At 46.2% G+C, this 22,394-nt stretch overlaps 1 protein-coding gene across 1 annotated transcript; it reads left to right on the top strand.

Annotated features, from left to right (window-relative positions):
* The first annotated feature begins 1,390 nt into the window (after nucleotides 1-1,390).
* Nucleotides 1,391-22,141, top strand: P3H3 (prolyl 3-hydroxylase 3). Its single transcript, XM_073684863.1, has 15 exons — nucleotides 1,391-1,845; nucleotides 4,943-5,095; nucleotides 5,201-5,378; nucleotides 5,775-5,906; nucleotides 6,091-6,224; nucleotides 7,246-7,335; nucleotides 13,417-13,469; nucleotides 14,746-14,777; nucleotides 15,030-15,154; nucleotides 15,995-16,090; nucleotides 16,743-16,890; nucleotides 16,971-17,088; nucleotides 18,039-18,114; nucleotides 19,822-19,962; nucleotides 20,874-22,141. Exons 1-15 carry the CDS (start codon nucleotides 1,486-1,488, stop codon nucleotides 21,057-21,059), a joined length of 2,022 nt encoding a protein of 673 aa, XP_073540964.1. The 5' UTR covers nucleotides 1,391-1,485; the 3' UTR covers nucleotides 21,060-22,141.
* The last annotated feature ends 253 nt before the right edge of the window (nucleotides 22,142-22,394 follow it).

The following is a 22,394-nucleotide window of genomic DNA, read 5'->3' as shown; positions in this document are numbered from 1 at the left end:
TCTTCCCTGTAGTTGTTACATTGTTTCTTCTCTGTAGTTGCTACATTGTTTCTTCCCTCTTCTCTGTAGTTGTTACATTGTTTCTTCTTTCCTCTTCTCTGCAGTTGCTACATTGTTGTTGTTTTTTTTTCTTTCAGTTGTTACATTGTTTCTTCCCTCTTCTCTGTAGTTGTTACATTGTTCCTTTCCTCAGCAGTTGTTACATTATTTCCTCTTCTCTACAGTTGTTACATTGTTTCTTCCCGCTTCTCTGCAGTTGTTACATTGTTTCTTCCCTGTAGTTGTTACATGGTTTCTTCCCTCTTCTCTGTAGTTGTTACATTGTTTCTTCCCTCTTCTCTGTAGTTGTTACATTGTTTCTTCCCTCTTCTCTGCAGTTGTTACATTGTTTCTTCCCTCTTCTCTGCAGTTGTTACATTGTTTCTTCCCTCTTCTCTGTAGTTGTTACATTGTTTCACCCCTGTGGTTGTTACATTGTTTCTTCCCTCTTCTCGTTACATTGTTTCTTCCCTGTAGTTGTTACATTGTTTCTTCTCTGTAGTTGTTACATTGTTTCTTTCTGCTTCTCTGCAGTTGTTACATTGTTTCTTCCCTGTAGTTGTTACATTGTTTCTTCCCTCTTCTCTGTAGTTGTTACATTGTTTCTTCTTTCCTCTTCTCTGCAGTTGCTACATTGTTGTTATTTTTTTCTTTCAGTTGTTACATTGTTTCTTCCCTCTTCTCTGTAGTTGTTACATTGTTCCTTTCCTCAGCAGTTGTTACATTATTTCCTCTTCTCTACAGTTGTTACATTGTTTCTTCCCGCTTCTCTGCAGTTGTTACATTGTTTCTTCCCTCTTCTCTGCAGTTGTTACATTGTTTCACCCCTGTGGTTGTTACATTGTTGCTTCCCTCTTCTCTGTAGTCGTTACATTGTTTCTTCCCTGTAGTTGTTACATTGTTTCGTCTCTGTAGTTGTTACATTGTTTCTTTCTGCTTCTCTGCAGTTGTTACATTGTTTCTTCTCTGTAGTTGTTACATTTTTCTTCCCTCTTCTCTGTAGTTGTTACATTGTTTCTTCTTTCCTCTTCTCTGCAGTTGCTACATTGTTGTTGTTTTTTCTTTCAGTTGTTACATTGTTTCTTCCCTCTTCTCTGTAGTTGTTACATTGTTCATTTCCTCAGCAGTTGTTACATTATTTCCTCTTCTCTACAGTTGTTACATTATTTCCTCTTCTCTACAGTTGTTACATTGTTTCTTTCCTCTTCTCTGCAGTTGTTACATTGTTTCTTTTCTTGCTTCTTCTTGTTTCTTTCCAGTTGTTCCGTTGTTTCGTCTCTTTATGACTTTCTGCCTCCTGTGTGCCCCCGGCTCTCGTCCACGTTGCTCCTCACCTGCCCCCTCTCCCCTCCCCCGGCCTCCTCCTCCTCCTCCTCCTCCTCCTCCGGTTGGGGATGTCAGATTTGGCTGGGCCTCTCCTCCCTGGTTCCCCGGCAGCCCCCCAGCATGCAGGCCCCTCTCCTGCTCCTCGGCCTTGTGCACTCTCTGGCTCTGCAGCCCCCCGATGAGTTGCTCTGGGATGGGGTCTCTCTCTTTTCCAAGGGAGAGTGGTCGGAGGCCCGGGACAAGCTGTGGGGGGCGCTGCGGAGCCTGCAGGAGGTGCGGGGAGTGCGGCTGAGATGCGGGGAGGAATGTGGGCTCCGAGGGGCCCGACTGGAGGAGGCGGTGATGGAGAGAGCGGACTGTCTGCTGAGCTGCGAGCGCCTGCAGCTGGGGGAGCCCTCCCTATACCGCCTGACCCAGGACACGGAGAAGACCTTCCATAAGGGGGCGCCCTACAACTACCTGCAAGTGGCCCATTACAGGGTGAGACAGGGCGATAGTCTGCAGCACAGAAGGGGCGTCAGGGGGCTGCCTGCAGTGTGGCATCACTGAGAACCACTTATAGGTCAGGGTGTTATATATAGTGATGGTGCAATAGTCTGCAGGAGGGTGCAGTACATTGCAGATGGGTGCAGTGACACTGGTGCAATAGCCTGTAGGAGGGTGTAATGAGGGTGCAATAGTCTGTAGGAGGGTGCCATGACACTGGTGCATTAGCCTTCAGAAGGATGCAATGACACTGTTACAATAGTCTGCTTAGGAGGTTGCAATGACTCTGGTGCAATAGTCTGCAGTCCAGAAATGGGTCCCACTCGTGGGTAGATTGCTTTGCATGCAGTCAGTGTGTAACTGGTTGTCACAGATGCAGTTGTTAGATGCAATACTCTGCAGGGTAGGAAAGAGTAAACTACTGTTCTGGGTGGGATGTTCTGCAGTTGGTTCCAAAGATGCAAACACTGGTGAAAAATTGTGATAGTCTGCAATCCAGGCTTGTACACCACAACCAGAGTGTCTGCTGAAATGCTATGATCTGCAGGGAATCAGGGATATTTTACTTAAGGGGTCCCATAAACTAATACTGGATTTTGGGGGTACAGAGGTGACAGTTATCATGTATGGTATAATGCAATACTCTGCAGGAAGAGCATTCTTTGCTGGTGGTGATTTTTGGAAAGCTGTCCAGGAAAATGATCCAAGGGGTTAACTGCCCAGAATGCATTTCTGCCATGTAGGGGCTTGCACAGTGGATGTGTATATGGTGGGGGATGGGGAGGCGCCGTCTGTTTATGGAGACAGAAAATAAAACAAAATTGAAAATGTACAATAATTAACCAAAGAGGGGAAAAGCGCCCACATAGGCTGTAGCGTCTCGGGGTAAATATCTGACCACCATCAATTCTTCATTTATTCACTTCGGTCCAGTTACTGAAACCTCATCCGACCATTTCTGGGAAAGCCGAGTATCATCAGCACATCTGGATCTGACTCCTGAACACGTCCAGGTTTGCTGTTTAGGAGTCTGATAGATGTGGGATGTGAGGAAACATTGGCTCTAGGTCCTGGTGGGATGTGAGGAAACATTGGCTCTAGGTCCTGGTGGGATAACATTGAGTCTAGGTCCTGGTGGGATGTGGGGTAAGTAACATTGGCTCTAGGTCCTGGTGGGATGTGGGGTAAGTAACATTGGCTCTAGGTCCTGGTGGGATGTGGGGTAAGTAACATTGGCTCTAGGTCCTGGTGGGATGTGGGGTAAGTAACATTGGCTCTAGGTCCTGGTGGGATGTGGGGTAAGTAACATTGGCTCTAGGTCCTGGTGGGATGTGAAGTAACATTGGCTTTTGGGCCTGGTGGGATGGAGGTGTCATTGGCTCTACAGTAGATTCTGGTCGTATGGAAGTATTATTGGTCTAGGTTCTAGTAGGATGCATATATGGCCCTAAATTGTTGGGTGATGAAGGTATCATTGACTTTAGGTCAAGGACGGACCCAAACAAATGAGGGTCCCTGTGCAAGAACAGTATATGGGCCCTTTGCATCCCATGTGTCTGTGACCCAAGCTGTTTTGGAGGTGGACGTGGCCCCCTGACAGTGCCCTAACTATAAACTTCGGGGCCCCGGGGCAAAACTTCATAGTGGGGCCCCTCAACATTTCAATCACTAGAGGTTGTGCGGAACGTGGTGAAGCTGCTACGCTTTGTTGTATACAGCACACAGGCTTCACCACGTTCCGCATGACCTTTAATAGATATTGTTGTTTATGATGCAAGTTTTAGAAGTTAAATATTCAGTGAATATGTTTGGAAAATTAATAAGGTGAATAATTCCAAATATTGGACAATTTTCAAATAACTGTATATGTTTATTAAATAGCAGCCGGGCTTCTCACAGTTTGTCACAGAGATCTTTGTGTCTGCTGAGACTGTCTCCTCTCAATGATGCTGAGTGTTACAGTCAGTGTGCACTGCGCCGGCCTCGCCAACTCTCTGTGATCTCCAGACTAACATATTGTTACACATCTTGTGCTATGAGACTCTCCAGGCCAGTGCAGGTTTCCATTCATTGACAGCTGGCAGAGCTCCTGGAAATTATTGAAATGATAGTCTCTCCTGTCCTCCGGGTGACATTGTGTGACAGGAATATAGGAGCTGGGTATTTTTTGAGAAATTAAAATATTAAAATACAATTTTTTACCATCAGTTTGGGGCCCCTTGGGTGGTTGGGGCCCCGGTTGTAGTTACGGCCCTGCCCCCTGACATTTTGGGCCCCTATGAGACTGCACAAGTTGCACCAATGGTGTGTCCGCCCCTGATCTAGATTCTGGTGGGATGGAGGCATCATTAACTCTAGGTCATGGTATCATTGGCTCTAGGTCCTGGAAAGAAGAAGACAGTGGCTCTTATTCTTCGAAGCTTTTACTTAAGAATTCTGGATTAAAAAGCTTTGAAAAGTTGCAACATTTTTGTAAATGTGAGACTACACAAAAATGTAACGATTTTTGCCATTTTTTTACACCATCTTCACTTACTCTGCCAAACTGGGCTGAACTGGTATGAGGCCTGGCGACTCCCGCTCGTCTAATTCATGACCAGCATCGGTGTTCCAAATCCTACTTTTTGTGGCGAGGTGAGGCTGAGGCATACGCCACTTGTCAGACATGCCTCATTTCTTAATATGCAAATTGCCTCTTCAGAGAGGAAAAGGACTTGAACTCTATAGCGCCACCTGTTGGAAGCAGCAATCCTACAAGTCATAGTCGACCCTTTAACGAGTCGTGCAATATAACTTAGGATAAAAGCCAAATCAGAATCTCAATTTGCAGACACGATGTTTCGGGCTATTGCCCCTCGTCAGTCCAAAGTATGAGAACTGATTTGGGTGAGAGACTCTGGACTGAGGTCTAAGGGTTAACGTTTCATTTGTTAATAGTCATGCTTCACATTCCATCCTGTCCCCTCATCGGGACTGGTGTAAAAAATGCCGGTCTTGGTGAATGGGGGTCAAGGGCTTTAGATTCTGATGGAGCTGAAGTCTAATTTCTGGTGGGATTGACCTACGTCTGCTTTTCCTTCATCTTTCACAGTTGGAGGAATTGGATGAAGCGGCTGCCGCTGCCTACACTTTCTATGTGAGGAACCCCCATCATGAACAGATCCAAGGTGATGTTACCCGGTATCGCACCATGAAAGGGGTTAAAGAACAAAGCTTCCGAGACCTGGAGGAGCCCCCATACAAGGTAACAGCTGAGGCTACAAGTCACCGTGTTCCTCGTCTTCATTGGCATCCATTACTCTTGATTTTGCTCATCTCTGCTGACCACCATGGTGTCCTCTTATCCCAGGCTGTGTTTGCCCAAGCGTTGCCATTACTATCTCAGGAGCGTCCCACCACCGCCGTCCTGAGGCTGGAGGAGTCTCTGAGCTCCTGTCTGTCTACGCTCCACGATTGCCAGACCCTCTGTGAGGGATTACGAGAGCACGAGAATGAAACCCACCGAGACTTCCCCGAGGTCATTGCAGGTATCTGTAGATGTTTTCTGTGCCGGTCCATGACCTGCCGTCTCCCGGTCCGCTCTCCCGGTCCGCTCTCCCGGTCCGCTCTCCCGGTCCGCTCTCCCGGTCCGCTCTCCCGGTCCGCTCCCCCGGTCCGCTCCCCCGGTCCGCTCTCCCGGTCCGCTCTCCCGGTCCGCTCCCCCGGTCCGCTCCCCCGGTCCGCTCCCCCGGTCCGCTCCCCCGGTCCGCTCTCCCGGTCCGCTCTCCCGGTCCTTTTATATTGATGTTCACACATGGTGTGATCACAAAAACATGACTATAAACTGCAGTCAGTTTCCAAGGGTGATTTGCAGAATTTTGGAACAGCTTTGGATGTGCATGGAGTAAATGACCGTGTGACCGTTTTTTACTTTTGTCCCCCAGAATATTACACTCGGGTCTTGCAGTGTAAGCAGCGGTGCTCCCTCGAGGTGTCATTAACGCCGGGACAGAAGCGCTCCGCCCAGGACGTCCTCGTATCTCATCTGCAGCTGCTCCAGCGAGGATATGCCCAACGTAAGTAGTCTTCTCCTGGCTGTGCGTCACCTTGTATTGTGAAAAACTACAACTCCCAATATGTCCTGATGGCTGCTGCTCATCAGGGCATGCTGGGAATTGTAGTCTCATTAAGTGCCAAGGTTGGCGCAGCTGCAGGCTTGGTTGCAGGACTGTTCTCCCTCTTGTCCTTCTGTCTTTACAGTTGGGGACTGGAAGTCGGCTGTGCAGATCGCACGGTCGCTGCTACTTTTCCATCCACATAATGAGACCGTGCTGGAAAGTCTCCACGGATATGAGCAGAACCTGCAAAGCACAAGTGAGATCCGAGCACGCGAGGTAATAACCAAGTATGTGCCCATTCCAGATGTCCGTCCCCGACTGCAGCATGTTTGTCCCGAGCAAGGTTTAATAATTACATTATATGGGGAAAAGTGACCTTTAATAACTGGTTGCATCTATGTGATCTCCACAAATCAATCTCAAAAAGCAATGCTGCAGTATAAAGTATGGAAGAGGGGCAGATGATCAGCAGCAGCTGCTTATGAGACAGGGTGTGCATATCAGACTACTTCAGGCTTTAACGGTCGGTACAGTAAGCTGATCATCGCTGTGTCTTGAGTTGCACTTGTTCCCCACAAGCCAGTCTTGGAAAGCTTGGAAATCAAAGCTGCAGTATAAAGCATGGGGGGGGGGACAGATCAGCAGTTTGAGCCTCTTATGGGACGGGGGTGGATATCAGACCATCGTAGACTCAAACAAACAGTGTAGCTAAGCTGATGTCATTGATCATCTCTGTTTCCAGAGCTTAAATTGATCTCCATCAGCCAATCGCAGAAAGCAGAGATGCAGTATAAAGCATGGAGGATGATACGTAAGGGATGGCAAGCCAAGGGGGAAGACATTAGGTAATCTTAGCCTCGAATAGACAGAGAAACTAAACTGTAGTCACTGATCATCGCTGCTTCTTTTACTTACAAGACAATCCCCAAAAGCTGCGCTGCAGTACAAAGCATGGAGGAGACAGGGAATGGATATCACACCAGTCTCTAATAGACTGGAGCTAAGCTGTAATTTTTTATCTTTTCTGTGATCTCCACAAGCCTAGCAAAGCTGCAGTATAAAGCATGGAGGAGGGACAGCTCAGCCTGAAGAACGAGGATATCACACTATTTCAGATTCTAACAGACAGCGCAGTCACTGATTCCTCGGCATCAATGAGAAAATCCGTCCTCTCAGTATTACTCGCTGTTAATTATGGAAAGTTCCTTTAATTTTTCCCACTTTTTTCCCCCCATTCCTCGGGGCGGTGCCGCAAGCTTCGGAGTTATAAGATTATGATTTGTGTCTTGCTCTGCAGAACATCGCGTCCTATGTGCGCCAGGCGCTGTCCGAGAAGAAGCTGTTGTATTACGTCATGGAGAACCTGGGCATCGACTTTCAGGATCCGGTCAGACACATTTATTCATTCATCGTTTTATTACAATGTTCCTGGGGACGTGGATAGAAATGAAAGGTTGTGCAAACTTTTGCAATTCGCAGCTCCTATTATTGCTCCAATGCAAAGGACATAAAACGTGCAAAATTTGCATTTGTGTCTGCAGCGTCTGTGCGGTGGTGGCGGCTGCTGCAGCGCCTCCGTGGTCACAGACTACACACGAACCTCGGGTGCTCCGATCCGGACCTTATTTGGTCTCCTTTTTCTTATTTTATCGATGGATATGGAATTTGTAACATGTAACATAGCTCTGCATAAGACCTGTGTACACAAAACGGTAGATTTTCAAACAAGACTATTTGTAAAACTGCCTGTCTCATTTGTGAGGTATTAGAGCAATAATAGTTTTCCCGACTGAAGCAAATTAGAAGTAATCAATGTATCATTATAGAGGTTATCCTCCTTTTGGGGTCAATTATTTATTTTTTTTTTTTACTCAGACTCATGTATTTGGGGTTAAAAATAATTTTTGCACTTGGGTTTCATTAAAAATTTTGCAGCATTCAGCTTTTATTGGCTCTTTATTTTCCTGCACAGACCGATAAAAGAGTTACGAACTCCCCGTTAGACCGTCAAAGAGAGCTCACTGGCCGATTCTCAGTTAACCCATTCTGCAGCAATAGACAGTGCTATAAAAAGGCTATAGAAGGCGAACGGTGCAACATTTTTAATGATTTATAGCCTCAAACACATGCATTTAAGTTAAAAAAAATCATTAAAGGTGGACAACCTCTTTAAATTGCAAGTAATAGACATTTCCCTTTTTTTTTTTTCCAAGCTCTCAGCTTGGTGTCAATGAAAGGGAACATTCTTGTGCACAGGCTCCTGTACAGACCTAATACTTACCCATCCTATTCTAGCAACAGAGGGTTGTATCAATGATACATTTTCCCTGCACTGATACATTGTAGCAAACTATCAGCACAGGACATAATTGTGTTGCTGATGAGCTTAGTATATAACTAGAGATGAGCGTTGTTCGACTCAAACTGTTCGCCAATCTCAAATTCGAGCTGTTTTGGGTGGTGTTCGAGTCGTTCGACGAACTCTATTTGCAAAAAATTCGGCTGTTCGAGGTTATGTTCGATAACTGTTCAGGCACCAAAAGCGTAACTGGATTTTTTCACAGTAATACTGTTAATTAGTGATGAGCGAGCATGCTCGCCACTGCTCGGTACTCGAGATGCTTGGAGCTCGCCGAGTACTTTCGAGATGCTCGGGCGGGAGCTCGGGTCCCCGTCCTGCATGTCTGGCGCTATTTAGAGCACCAATCATGCAGGGATTGTCTGCCACTCACTGTAATGTCACAGCCATGGTGGTTGTGGCATTACAGTGGTTGCCCAAATCGATGGGAACAGTGCTCACAGTGAAACATGAAAAGCCGGCAATTCAGCAGCGGCATACACCGGTACCCCACAATTTAGAACAGAAAGAATAGAGCTTCACACATAGATTAGATAGATAGAAACATGTCAGTCACATATATAATAAGTACAGTGATAGTGTTGATTACTGTACTTGTCATTTAGTGTTAAAATAAAGGATTTATTTAAAAAAAAAATTGGCGTGGGGTTCCCCGTAATTTTAGTCTCTAGCGGAGGTTAAGCAGACAGCTGGGGCAGATGTTTGAAGCCTGGGAAGGGGGTAATACCCACGGAGCTTCCCAGGCTACTAATATGAGCCCCCTGCTGAATACCTAGCCTTTACTAGCTATTAAAATGGGGGGACCCCAGAAAAAATGACATGGGGTCCCCCCTATTTTAATAGCTAGCAAAGGCTAGGCAGACAGCTGGGGGCTGATATTAATAGCCCAGGAAGGGTGCCATGAATATTGGCCCCCTCCCAGGCTAGAAACACCAGCCGTCAGCCACCCCAGAAATGGCGCATCCATAGGATGCGCCAATTCTGGCACTTAGCCTCGCTCTTCCCACTGCCCTGTAGCGGTGGCAGTGGGGTAATAGAGCTGGGGTTGATGTCAGCTTATAATGCCAGCTGACATCAAGCCCAGGTTAGTAATGGAGAGGCGTCTATAAGACACCCCCATTACTAACCCCATTGTCAAAGTTAAAAAAAAACACAAACACCCAGAATAAAGTCCTTTAATTGAAATAAAGACACATTCCTTTAATGTTCTAAATTAAACCCTGCTTACCGTATCGCCCATTCCAGCTGAAGCCAATGTCTTCTGCAATAAAAGTAAAATAATAAACCAACCTCATCCTTACCTTTCCATGGTTCCCAGGACGGCTTCAGCTCTGCTACATTCACATGACAGGCTGGAGCGCAGCAGACCGCTGCCATCCAGCCTGTCATCCCGCAGACACTGAGAAGCTCCTCAGTGAAGCTCCTTAGTGTCTCGCTGTGACGGCATCCAGATGAGCCGAGTTCATGTCCAATGAACTCAGCTCACCTCATGCACGTCACTGACAGCGTGGGAGAATACTCCTGCTCATGCGGTGCCGGCAAATGAAGTCACCGCTTGAGCAGGAGAATTCTCCCACGCTGGGATGGCATTGAGATGACAGGCTGGATCGCAGCAGAGCGCTACCATCCAGCTCGTCATCCTTCAGAGACACTGCAGAGCGCAAGCATGGAAGGGGCAGTAATAGCCGATAAATCAGCAAGCGCTCTGCAGTGTCTCTGAAGGATGACAAGCTGGATGGTAGCGCGCTGCTGCGATACAGCCTGTCATCTCAATGCCATCCCAGCGTGGGAGAATTCTGCTCAAGCGGTGAGCGCAGGAGAATTCTCCCACGCTGTCAGTGACGTGCATGAGGTGAGCTGGGTTCATTGGACATGAACTCGGCTCATCTGGATGCCGTCACAGCCAGACACTGAGGAGCTTCTCAGTGTCTGCGGCATGGCAAGCTGGATGGCAGCGTTCTGCTGCGGTCCAGCCTGTCATGTCAATGTAGCAGAACTGAAGCTGTCCTGGGAACCATGGAAAGGTAAGGATGAGGTTGGTTTATTATTTTATTTTTATTGCAGGAGATCATTGGCTTCAGCTGGAATGGGCGATACGGTAAGAAGGGTTTAATTTAGAACATTAAAGGAATGTGTCTTTATTTCAATTAAGGACTTTATTCTGGGTGTTTGTGGGTTTTTTTTAACTTTGACTATGGGGTTAGTAATGGGGGTGTCTTATAGACGCCTCTCCATTACTAACCTGGGCTTGATGTCAGCTGGCATTATAAGCTGACATCAACCCCAGCCCTATTACCCCACTGCCACCGCTACAGGGCAGTGGGAAGAGCGAGGCTAAGTGCCAGAAATAATGCCGATCTCCATTTTTTTTCTGTCCCGCATTTACAATGGGGCGGTGCAGTCTGTCAGCCTATCAGCAGCGCACACACGCGGCGAAGTGGTTTTTTTTCACACAAGCAACGGCATGTGTCATTGGCAGTGTATGTCACATGTCCTTGCCCTATAAGACCCAGCCATTTTCCCCTTCGCCACCATTTTCTCACTGCTGCAGCTGAATGTTAGATGGCACCGCTGCTGCTGTGGGCGCTATACAGTATAACTGTGTGAATTGCGAGCGAATTTCCAGTTACATAGAGAGATAGAACTAGTCCCTACTCCCTAAACCTAATTACAGCCCTTTTGAGGGCTAGGTTACAGCAGTTCCTAGCACTTTTTGCCAGGCAGGTCTGTGCCAGTGCTGTGCAAGTGTTTTTCACAGCATTTGGCGAAATGTAGCTCAGCCAATCCTTTTGGACCTGTAGCAGTGTCTGCTGGTCAGCAGAGTAGCCCATCTGAAGCAAGCTACACCACCTGTGTATCTAATAACAATTTTTTACTGCATGTAAGCCAGCCAATCCTTTTGGGCCTGTAGCAGTGTATGCTAGTCAGCGGAGTAGCCCATCTGAAGCAAGCTACACCACCTGTGTATCTAATAACAATTTTTTACTGCATCTAGCCCAGGCAATACTTTGGGCCTAGTAGCAGTGTCTGCTAGTCAGCGGAGTAGCCCTGCTGTTAAGCAAGCTACACCGCCTGTAGATCTAATTACAAATTTTTAACTGCATCTAGCCCAGGCAATACTTTGGGCCTAGTAGCAGTGTCTGCTAGTCAGCGGAGTAGCCCAGCTGTTAAGCAAGCTACACCACCTGTGCTTTGGACATCGGGGAGGCGCCCCAAGGCAAAGGGGCTGGGACTGGCGGTAGGACGCCTTGCGGTGGACCGCCAAGCTCGATCCTTATAAAAGCTTTTTAACTGCAGCAGCTTTAGTGGACGCTACTGGAGCTGGAATTACCGCGGCTGCTGGCACCAGACTTTCGCTCCAATAGATCCTTGTAAAAGGATTTAAAGTGTATTCATTCAAATTACAGAGCCAATTTAAATTACAGAGCTTAGACCTGCCTCCACCGCGGGGGATCTCGACCCACCAGCGGACAGGCACCAGTATTGGGAGAGGGGGGATGGCCGTCAGGGTCCACCGCGGCTCTGGCACAAACCCGGTGACACGGAGGTCGCACAGGCAGGAACGGCCTGGCCGTGTTGGCTTTGCACTCCAGCGTAGTCCCTCTGCCCGCTCGCGCCCGTAACCTAAAAGGGATGCGCAAGCGGCTTTTCTTCCCAGGGCTGTTCCCCGCCCAGCAGGAACGTTTGGGAGCTCAGGTCGGCCTTCCACTGTACTCCCTTACCTCCCTCGCCCTCTTTCCTTCTTACGTTCTCCATCTAACCCCTCGGCTCTGTGGTGTCCGCTCTCCCTCCAGCTCTCTCCTTCTCACAGGTGGACTACCGCGTGTATTCACACTGTGGCGAATCTTTTGGGCCCAGGCATAAGAAGTTGTCGAGGTAATGGATAATATGTGCCCCCTTAGAAATGTCCATGTCGACCCATTCGAGGAAGCAACTAAACGCCTCAAATAGTGAGCTGGATCTGGAGCACCCCATGGGCAAACAGCGATCTATATAGTATGGTCCTTCCCCGAAGCAGCCCAATAGGTGGACACTATTCGGAGGCACAGGTAGTAAGTAACCGGAACGCCGCATCAATGTCTGTTTTGGCCATTAGGGTGACCCTTCCCAACTTCTTGATCCGCCTGATTGCCTTGTCAAAGGATGTACAGTATATACTACTGTACTTGGTTCCGGGTCGATGTTGTCGTTTACTGACCTGCCCCTTGGATATGACAAATGGTGGATTAGTCCGAATGTATTGGGTTCCGTTTTTGGCACAACTCACAACGGGGATACCACTACGTCTTGTAAGGAAAGTGTTCTGAATGGAACCCCCATTCTACCTAAAGATGTTTCTTTTTTTAATTTTGTTGTCACGACGTCTGGGTGTTGGTAGGCTGATTTTAGATTTTTCTCCAGCCTTTCTTGATTTTAGAAGAGCATGACATGCCTATATCTGTGTCTCCCCCTCCTTTTACTCCTCCACCTCTTTTCTTTTCGCATGACTATATGTACTTGTCACTTTTCCATGTGTTAGTTGTGTCTTCTGAGCAGTTTGTCAGCTTTTGGACACCTTTGAAGGTGTTTTCTATGTGTTTTTGTTTGCCTGCCATTGGTTTTAACGGTGTTCGACGAACCGAACCGAACCGAACCCGAACACTACGGGGGTGGCTCAACACTATATATAACCTGTGAGGTGTCCTACAATGCGACACCCTATACAATCGCCTGACCGTGTCTCTGCTGTGCATCAATTTAAAGGGGAATTCCCACAATTCAATGTTCCATAGGGTAAGAGATAACTCACTGATTACTGGGGGTCTTACCACTGGGACCCCCAACAATCCCAAGAACAGGCGGCCCCTGTAGATCCTGATCTGAATGGAGCAGAGCTACGCATGCGTCACCTCCGCACCATCCATTCTCTGAGACTGCTGGGAATAGCGCCCCCCTTGGGATCATACTGGATTCTTAATGTTCAGACCCCCAGCGATCAGTAACTTATTCCCTATTCTATAAATATTGCACAACTGTGGGAAAAAGCATTCAAGCCCCCAACACCCTCCCCTCGACGCCATTTTCTTGTCTGCGGCCGGTTCTTATAATTGTGACCCTCTGTCTTTTTAGGATCTTTGGACTCCAGAGGAAATTATCCCAGAGAGTCTTCGAGAGAGAATCAGGTGAGGTCACCCCCCCTAAGGCTCAGCAGCAGTGGGGTTACATTGGGGGGCCGCAGGGGCGCAGGTTTCTAAAGAAAAAGAATAAATTAGCAGCGGTGTGAGTGACGCCTAAGGCTATGTTCATACATTGCAGTTTTTTTTTCTGCAGCAAAACCTGATCTCTTGCCAGGAGGTTGTTCAGGATTTTTCTCTTTATGCATGTACATAAAGTTCAGTGGAAAAAAAAAAATCTCATTCTGGTTTTGGCACAAAAAACACTGAAAAACCTGACTTTTTTTCAACGTTTCAACACCCATTACTTCCAAAAAACGTTGAAAGAAGTGACACGCTCTATTCTGCAAAATAAACCATGCAAAGGAGAAAATACTGAACGAAAAAAAAAAACATGATGGGTTCATGAGATTTCTGGAATCTCATAGACTTTGCTGGTACTGTAAAACCCAGTTGGAAATAAAAACACATGAAAAAAACACTGAAAAAAATTGCAATGTGTGAACATAGCCTAAGATGCCCCAAACTTCTGACCAAAAGCCGCACTGCTCTCCGTCCACGCTACAAGACGGGGAGGGGGGGCATTATTACTTTTTCCGCATTACAACCCCTGGCAAAAATTATGGAATCACCGGGCTCGGAGGATGTTCATTGCATGACGATTTACCTTCTTCTAAGAGTTTGATAATCCTCTCCTTTGTTTCAATTGACATCTGTCGTGTTGGAGCCATGATTCATGTCAGTCTACTTGGTGCAAGAGCTCTCCAAGGTGTGATCACTCCTTTTTAGATGCAGACTAACCAGCAGATCTAATTTGATGCAGGTGTTAGTTTTGGAAATGAAAATTTACAGGGTGATTCCATAATTTTTTTCCTCAGAATTGAGTGATTCCATAATTTTTTCCCTCCGCTTGGTCTGAAAAAAATTACCCTTACTGATTACCACATTTTTTTTCTTGATTTCTTTTAGTATTTCTTAAAGCCCTAAAGTTGCCATTTGAAATGACTTTAGTTTTGTGCCATGTCTGTGATCTGCTTTTTTTCAACAACATTAAACAACTGAATGAACATCCTCCGAGCCCGGTGATTCCATAATTTTTGCCAGGGGTTGTATTACCTTTTAAAAGGATATTAATACTTTTTGAAGGGGAAATTATTTGTTGTAAGGGGGCGCTCGCGGACTATTATTACTGGGTTTTGCCCGGGGCGCCGCACCACTGCGCCAATCAAAAATCAGATCACAGATTTACTCTGTATAAATTTTTTTTGTTTTGTTTTTCAACTAGGGCTGAGAGAGCGACTGCAGAGGAGGCGGGCGGTGAGTACTGCGCATACGGTGAGTCCTGCACGTGCGGTGAGTACTGCACGGGCAGTGAGTCCTGCGCAAGCGTCTGCAGAGGAGGCGGGCGGTAGGTCCTGCGCGTGCGGTGATGACGTGTGCGGCTTATTGTGCCGCAGTGCCATGTTTCGTGCTGTCACCATGTGACGGTATAGACAGATGCGTATATGGCCGCGCACTTTTACACGTCATTGGATGCCACGACCAGTAAACGCGCGTCGTGTTCTGTAGGACATCTCCCATACGAGGAGGTGACGGTCACAATGACCCCCCGGCAGATGAACGGGACCTCCAGAGTCACCATGGATGGAGTCCTTACTGACGAGGAGTGCGAGGCATTGCTTGGACTCGTGCAGGTACGTGGAGGAGATGGTGGGAGAGCAGTTGCAGGTCCCCTGGTGGACGAGGGGTTAATGTCCGCTTTCCTGGTACTCTAAGATACGGGGTTAACCCCTTTATTTTTGCACAGTAATTTTTTTCCTCCCTCCCAGAACTTTTTATTTTTCCATCTTTTTTTCTTCCGCAACATGAGGCTTTGTCTTCACTTTACCATATAATGTACTGGAAAATTGGAAAAAAATTCCCAAGTCTAGTAAAATAGTGTAGAAGAAAATGCAATGCCGACATTGTTGTTTTTTGGGGGATTTTTTTGGGACAGGGTTTATTTTTACGGCATCGATTGGTAAAAAATGACCCGGTATATTTTGATAGATTGGACTTTTGTAGAAGAGGAAATTTATATATTTTTTTTTTAATAGAGAAAAGGGGGTGACTGGAATTTTTCAAAAATATTTTTGTAAGACGTTTCTTTTTTTCATTTTTCGCTGTATTTTTTTTGAGTTTCTATAGTGGACTTGATCCTGCGACGATCGCAGCAGGTAGTGAGAATCGCAGTCTCCTATTGGAACACCCCCCCCCGCCATGGCAGCCCATCGGCACCCTGCAATCATGTCATAAGTGGTCCGATGGGCGCCCCACTATGATGGTGCCACCACCAGAGATCAGCAGTGAACGTTTCATGCCCGGGGTGAATATGTGCTGCAATGGTCATGGAGATCCGCCTCTATGACTGGGCAGATTGCTTCATGGGCGCTCTGCCTGATCATTTGGTAGTTTTCATTTTGTGCTGGAATAATGAACACCAAAGTGACCAAGGTTGTTACGATGTTCTCTGCGTATCTTCTATCCACGCCCAGGAAGCAGAAGCCTCCGGAGAAGCGTCAAAGAGAAGACGATCCCCTCACACGTCCCATGAGCAAATCCAAGGCTTGACCGTCCTACAAGCCCTTCAGGTACCGATCTGGGGCAGTAAGAGCGGGTCCGTCCACCAGTCTGCCCTGACCGACTGACTGCACCAAGATGGCTGCCTCCGCCGATGAATGCTGCATGGTGCCGTCTGCGGGCTCGTCACCCAGCGTTAAGGCTTTGTGCACACTCTTCAAAAACTTGGGATTCTGGTCCAAAAACTCAGCAAAAAAATAGCATCATGTGCACATCCCCTTTAGAGTGTAGTCATTTAATAACTTTTTAGAAGCTTTACTCCCAAAATCTTTCTCAAAAACTGTTACAAAGCTATCCCAATTAACTTCTATAGCAAATCCATTTTGCTGTTAATGGGAGAAGTTTTTTGGGAGATTTTTTTTTTTTTTTTTTTCTTGAAGAGATTTTGAAAAACGCCTGGAAGGAAATTAAATAAGTTGTGAAGAGACTTGGCACTGTCCAATCAGAAGGCTGCAAATAAACTCTTCAAGAAGAAAAAAAAAAACTTTTCCAAAACTATTCAGGAAAAAGAGAAACTTTCCAAAAAATTAGTGGTTTGCTGCAGCAGTTTCTGCTTGAAAAACTCCTCATACCTTAGGCCTTAGGTTTGGGATAATATGGCTCCTGTTTGGTAATTATTGCTGATTACTGGTAACTTCCCTGATTCGGAGGATCTCTTTACAGATTGTCTCCTCTGGATCGGTGGATCGCAACCGCGCTCAGTTTCTGTACCACGCCACGGAGCGCGCTCGTGTTCTGACGCAGTCGTACTTTGAGACGGGGACGTTGCATTTCTCGTACTCGCAGCTTGTGTGCCGCTCGGCCATTGAGGGTAAGTGAGGCCCCTGCGGTCTATCACTATGGCCGGCATTATATACTTCCCTATATGTCGTCTCTTCTTTTTACTGTCAGGAGATCAGGAGGGGCGCTCCGATCTCAGTCACCCCGTTCATGCAGACAATTGTATCCTGGACCCCGAAGAGAAGGAGTGCTGGCGGGAGCCCCCTGCGTATATCCACAGAGACTATAGGTGGGTGATAGAGAGCTCACTGACGGATTCTCAGTTAACTCAGTCTGCAGCCAGCAATAGACAGTGCAACACAGAGGCTATAGAAGGCAAATTGTGCACAATTTTGCATGAAATCCAATTGCAAAATTGATTTTTAGCCCCAAATACATGTAAATAATTGTTCACAAAGGTCATCAACCTCCTAAAGTGATCATGCACCTACTTGCCAACAGTCCCAATTTTCGCTGGATAGTCCAAGTAGATGGGATCGTTGTCCTGGGAAGAACATATAAAGCCTTAACGGACACAGACGCATCCAGAGGTCTATTTTTTTTTTTTTACATTTTAACTATAATGCATGTAATTTGGGCTAAAAATAAGTTATTAGAAATTGTGCACCGTTTGGCTTGTACAGGCTCTTTGTTTCCCTGCACTTTACTGTCTGCAGAATGAGTTAACTGAGAATCTATCCGCGAGCTCGTTCTGACATTTCTAACTTTTATCTGTCTTGCTCTTAGCTCCTCTCAGCTGATTTATGACCACAAACTTCAGCTCAACTTTCATGTGGTTATAAATCAGCACGGAATTCAGAAAAAAAGACAGAGAAAAGAGTTACAGATCAAGAGGAGCTCACTGATGGATTTTCAGTTACCTCATTTTACAGCCAACAATGTACAGGAAAACAAAGAGGAAAAAAAAAAAGCCAAATGCAAAAATGTATTTTTATCCCAAAATTAATGTGTTTAAAGGAAAAACAAATGCCCCCATGTGGGTCCATACCCTTTAAATCTGTGTTACAGTCCCATTGAAGTGAATGGGAGACTTCTAGCAATTTGTTACTCTTCTTTACAGGCCACAGATCCTCCATCAGTGCGATCTTCTGACATGTCACCTTCCCTTTTAAAAGGGACTTGGCATTAGTTTAATTAGGACTGATATCCATAAACTCTCTCTGATTTATTCTGCCTTAGTGGGCTGCTTTATCTGAATGACGACTTTCTGGGGGGCGATCTCTTGTTCACAGAACTGGACGGGACGACGGTCACAGTGAGTGTGAGATTTGTAGATGTAGTAGCTTTTTTTTTTGGGGGGGGGGGTCGTTTGCAGTACCACTGGTCGCCTGTAGGTAATGCTGCTGATGTATTATAGTGAAGAGCAGCCGGTAACAATAACACAAAAACAACTAAAGACGCGAAAAGAAATTTCAACACATAAATCATCATCTGTATTTTGTGGTTTATCTAAAAATATTATTTATTTCACGGCAAATTCTGCAGCGAAGTCTTTGAAAGAATGAATTCCTCAAATATCCTTTATTTTTTTTAACTGTATGATAAACCAGAATATCTGAAAAACGGGAACTTGAGCTCGTTCTTTATGCTAATTAAGACGCTCCTCTGTCTGATTGGCTGACATTTGGTTTGGGGGGTGGCAAACTGGGCAGATGCACAAGGCTCCATTTTTAAAGGAGGGATTCTAAGAACAGAACGTCTGAATTTACAATTTGCTGCCTTGGAACACCAGGGAACATAAAATGAACCCCTTTACCACATTACACTGCCAAGGAATCTACAAATAACCCTTTTTATACCCCTAGACCACCAAGGATTTTAGAAATTATGATAAAAAAAGACCCCAAAACTTTGCATTACTTTTAAATTATCCAATAATAAAAAAAAGCAAAAAGTGGCACATTATCAAATGTTCTGGATTATCAAATGCAAAAGTAAAGCTATATGAGCAAAAGGCTGGAATCCATGTACAAATAATAATGATCTTACAGTAAAAAATCAGAAAAGCAAACTCTCTGTTGATCATTTAATTGAAGAAAGCTGCAGTCTTCCTCCTGCCCTGAAACGGCTGATAACAGAGAGGAGTAGAATAACGTTCAGCTGCTCTTTGCTGTGCAGTTGAGTGTGACGTTAATATCCCCACTTTAGTACTCCTTATTATTATGTCCAAAATTAGCCTTCCAAAAAGAAAAAAAGTCAGGGCTCCAAATTATAAAATTCTGCCTGTTGCCACCACTAGGGGGAGCCGAGGAGCTTTGTGCATACAGTGCTATTATTGAGTTCAGTGTTGTATGCAGTGTGCTCTACACTTCCTCTAGTGGTGTCTGCATGAAATGAGACTTCCATAAACTTATGTGTGCAGGGGATTTGGCGCTCTGTATCAGAACTTTTTTTTGTCTATTTGCAGTAAAAAAAAAAATTTAAAAAAATTATATATATATATATATATTATACTAGATGGTGGCCCGATTCTAACGCATCGGGTATTCTAGAATATGTATGCGGCCGACCGGGCGCAATCAGCAGAGCGGAGTTTAAATTTGCAATATGGGTGATTGGTCGCGGGTGGCGGCCGCGACCAATCAGCGAACTGTGTTAGTGAGGACCGGAGAGCTTGTTTAAATTTGGCGATAGGATCGCTGATTAGTCGCGACCGTGACCAATCAGCAGAGCGGTGTTTAAATTTGGCGGCAATATCGCTGATTGGTCGCAGCTGGCGGTCAGGAGCAATCAGCAGAGGGGTGTTTAAATTTGGCGCCAATAATGCAGATTGGTCGCGGCCAGCGACCGCGACCAATCAGCAGAGCGTTGTTTAAATTTTGCGCCAATCTCGCTGATTGGTCGCGGCCGCCACCAATCAGCAGAGCGGTGTTTAAATTTGGCGCCAATCTATATATATATATATTAGTCAAATAAATGGTTATTAAAAATGTTCATTTAATCCTCTGTATTTTACGAGCAGGCAGAGATCCGCCCCCGCTGCGGCCGCCTGGTCCTATTCAGTTCGGGAGGTGAGAATGCCCACGGGGTTCGTGCCGTGACACAGGGGAGAAGATGTGCGATCACATTGTGGTTCACGGGATCGGCAGAACATGCAGAACAGGTAACACCAGTGCTGAGTAAATGTCAGAGCCGGACCCGCGTCCTGTACACCCGCCTGCCTTGTTTTCACACCGTTTTTTCTACATTTTCAGAAAAGTTATGCTCCTATCATGTTATTTAATAAGTTTTACCTTTTTCTTGCATCTTCTCAAACTTCCCTCTAAAATGCATTATTTATACTAAGTCGCCTTCAACTATTTTTACTTAAAGGGGATGTCCACGCTAACTTTTAACTGGCCAAGAATATTTAAAAATATACAAAATATACCCTTGACCCTCATCTTCTAGTACTACCTGGGTCCCATACAACCTTTGTGCTTCTTCTTCCACCCATACGGGCATGTGATCATTGCAGGCAATCCCTGGCCACACAGGTGACCAGCCCCTGTGATTGGCTGCAGCGGTCACATGTCTGTATGGCCAGAATAGAATGTATATGGAGAGTGATATAAGCAGCACTTGGGAGGGGACAGGAGAGGATTAATAAGCTGAGCATATATATATATATATATATATATATATATATATATATATATATATATATAATTATTTTTTTTTTTTCCAGTCAAAACCATAGACCCTGACGGACCACCCCTATAAGTCAGTGGGGTCCGCCAGGCGCCTCTGGTGTCCATTGTGCAGCGGATTCCATCACATGGATGTGATATCCGACTGTTAAAAATGGAAGCGCAAGAGAGCGCAGATGTGAACATCAGGGAGCCTAAGAAAGCACAGCCTAAGAAACCTATGACGTCCTCACCTCCTGGTGACGTCCTCACCTCCTGGTGACGTCATCTGGACATGGAGGAATTAATGGACGACAGGCTGCATTGCAAATATCTGCTGCATCGGCTGGCGTCATCAATATGGCGTCCTGTACTGATGCGTTTTGTTTTTTTTTCCCCTTGAAAGGAAAGAATTAAAGCAAAACGCATAGTGACGGGGGAGGTGAGTAAAGCCAAGGAAGCAGAAGACAAACCCTCCAGGACCGGCAGGGAAACGTCCAGGACCGCGACCTCCGGGAATGAAGGGACCAAGAAACCGTCCGGAAGGCAGCAGAGGAGAAGAGTCGCCAGGAAAATCAGAGATGAACTTTAGAGGCCGCGGAAGAGACTGAGCATAATGCGGCCCCACCGGACAGCAGGAAAGGGGTTAACGAACTGACGCTCTGCGGGTCGCTCTCCCCATTGGGGATTCTGCAGGTTTGGGTGTAAAGGAGTGCGGCAGGTTATGGCCTGCAAGGGTTAATGGGTCGCCGGCTGTGAACATTCCAGATACGTCATGGAGTAATATGGCGGTTCTGGTCACATGACTCGGCTTAAAGGGGATGTGTTCTTTAAGATTGATATAGACGAAGGCTGATCAGGGGATAATGCAAAGTTCTGCAACTTTTTTTCTACAATTCTTCACCGTTTCTCAAGATCTGTGCTGTCAGCAAGTGGAAAAGCATATCCACTGACTGAAAAACCCCATAAGGACCTAAGACTTCTCACAGCTGAGAGTTTGTTACAATTGCATCTAATTTGGACTCCCGGCTGCTACATTTCACCGGCTCTGATGCATTGTAACAGACGTCCAGCGGGAGAGAGGCTTGGCTTTCTAAGGATTTGTAACCCACCTTCAGCTGTGAGAAGCTGGTTTCAATTTCTGGACGTCAGCGAAAAAGTTTCCATTTACTGACAGCAAGCGGCGATCATGGAAACGGCGAGAAATTGTTAGAAAGTGGCAGAAACTTTTCAGCGTTTCCTTCCAGAACACACTGAACCTACAGTCCACAGCATTATAAGGGGAGCTGCTGATAACAGCTGGTAATAGCACCCCAGGGGAACATATGATGGTTTGGGGGGCAGTTATGAAATAAGGAGGGAGGGATTTTCTTTTCTTTTGTTTTTAGGATTTCCTATTCCAAATCTGCAGCTTTTTAAATCGTATTAGCCGGACTGGCTGATAACAGAGAGCAATGAGCTGTGCAGAAAATTGAAAGGATGCGGACTATAGGTTTAATGCTGCTTAAAGTGGGTTATGTATTGTGTTCCTGGAGCCAAGAGCTCGACACGTACGTCTGTGCCGCCGCCACCACCACGGCCGCGGAGGAGGAGGCTGCGCCGGTCAGCGGAGGGTTAATGATGCGCAGCGAGGTTTTTGTATTTTTCTAATAAAGCCTCCAGTTCGCTCCGTGACCCGGGGGGAGAAGTGCATTACCGGCTCTGCCAAAACCCAAGATGTTTTGTACACAATAAGGTGTTTGTGAGCGCGGCCCCGGGGGGAGACGGGAGATGACTTTATATGGGGACGAGAGCGCGAGAGATGCACGGACAGAAAGAGAGACGCTTACAGAAAATCAGACCGCAGGATGACTTTATATGGGGACGATCCGAGAGAGAGAGATGGACAGAGACAGCCCCGAGGGTAGAATGAGACCCCCTGATCTTA

Source organism: Phyllobates terribilis, unplaced genomic scaffold, assembly GCF_046119375.1.
Source record: "Phyllobates terribilis strain yellow unplaced genomic scaffold, ASM4611937v1 Scaffold_5__5_contigs__length_657084704, whole genome shotgun sequence".
Lineage (NCBI taxonomy): Eukaryota > Metazoa > Chordata > Amphibia > Anura > Dendrobatidae > Phyllobates > Phyllobates terribilis.
Note: the sequence above shows the minus strand (reverse complement) of the source record. Positions and strands in the feature narration are given on the sequence as shown.

What these genes read in the sequence shown, in the direction of transcription:
- P3H3 (XM_073684863.1), top strand. Translation starts at nt 1,486, where the DNA reads ATGCAGGCCCCTCTCCTGCTCCTCGGCCTTGTGCACTCTCTGGCTCTG. An exon ending in GCATCGACTTTCAGGATCCG is followed by an intron (nt 7,336 to 13,416) that starts GTCAGACACATT and finishes CTGTCTTTTTAG; the next exon opens with GATCTTTGGACTCCAGAGGA. An exon ending in CGGCAGAACATGCAGAACAG is followed by an intron (nt 19,963 to 20,873) that starts GTAACACCAGTG and finishes TCCCCTTGAAAG; the next exon opens with GAAAGAATTAAAGCAAAACG.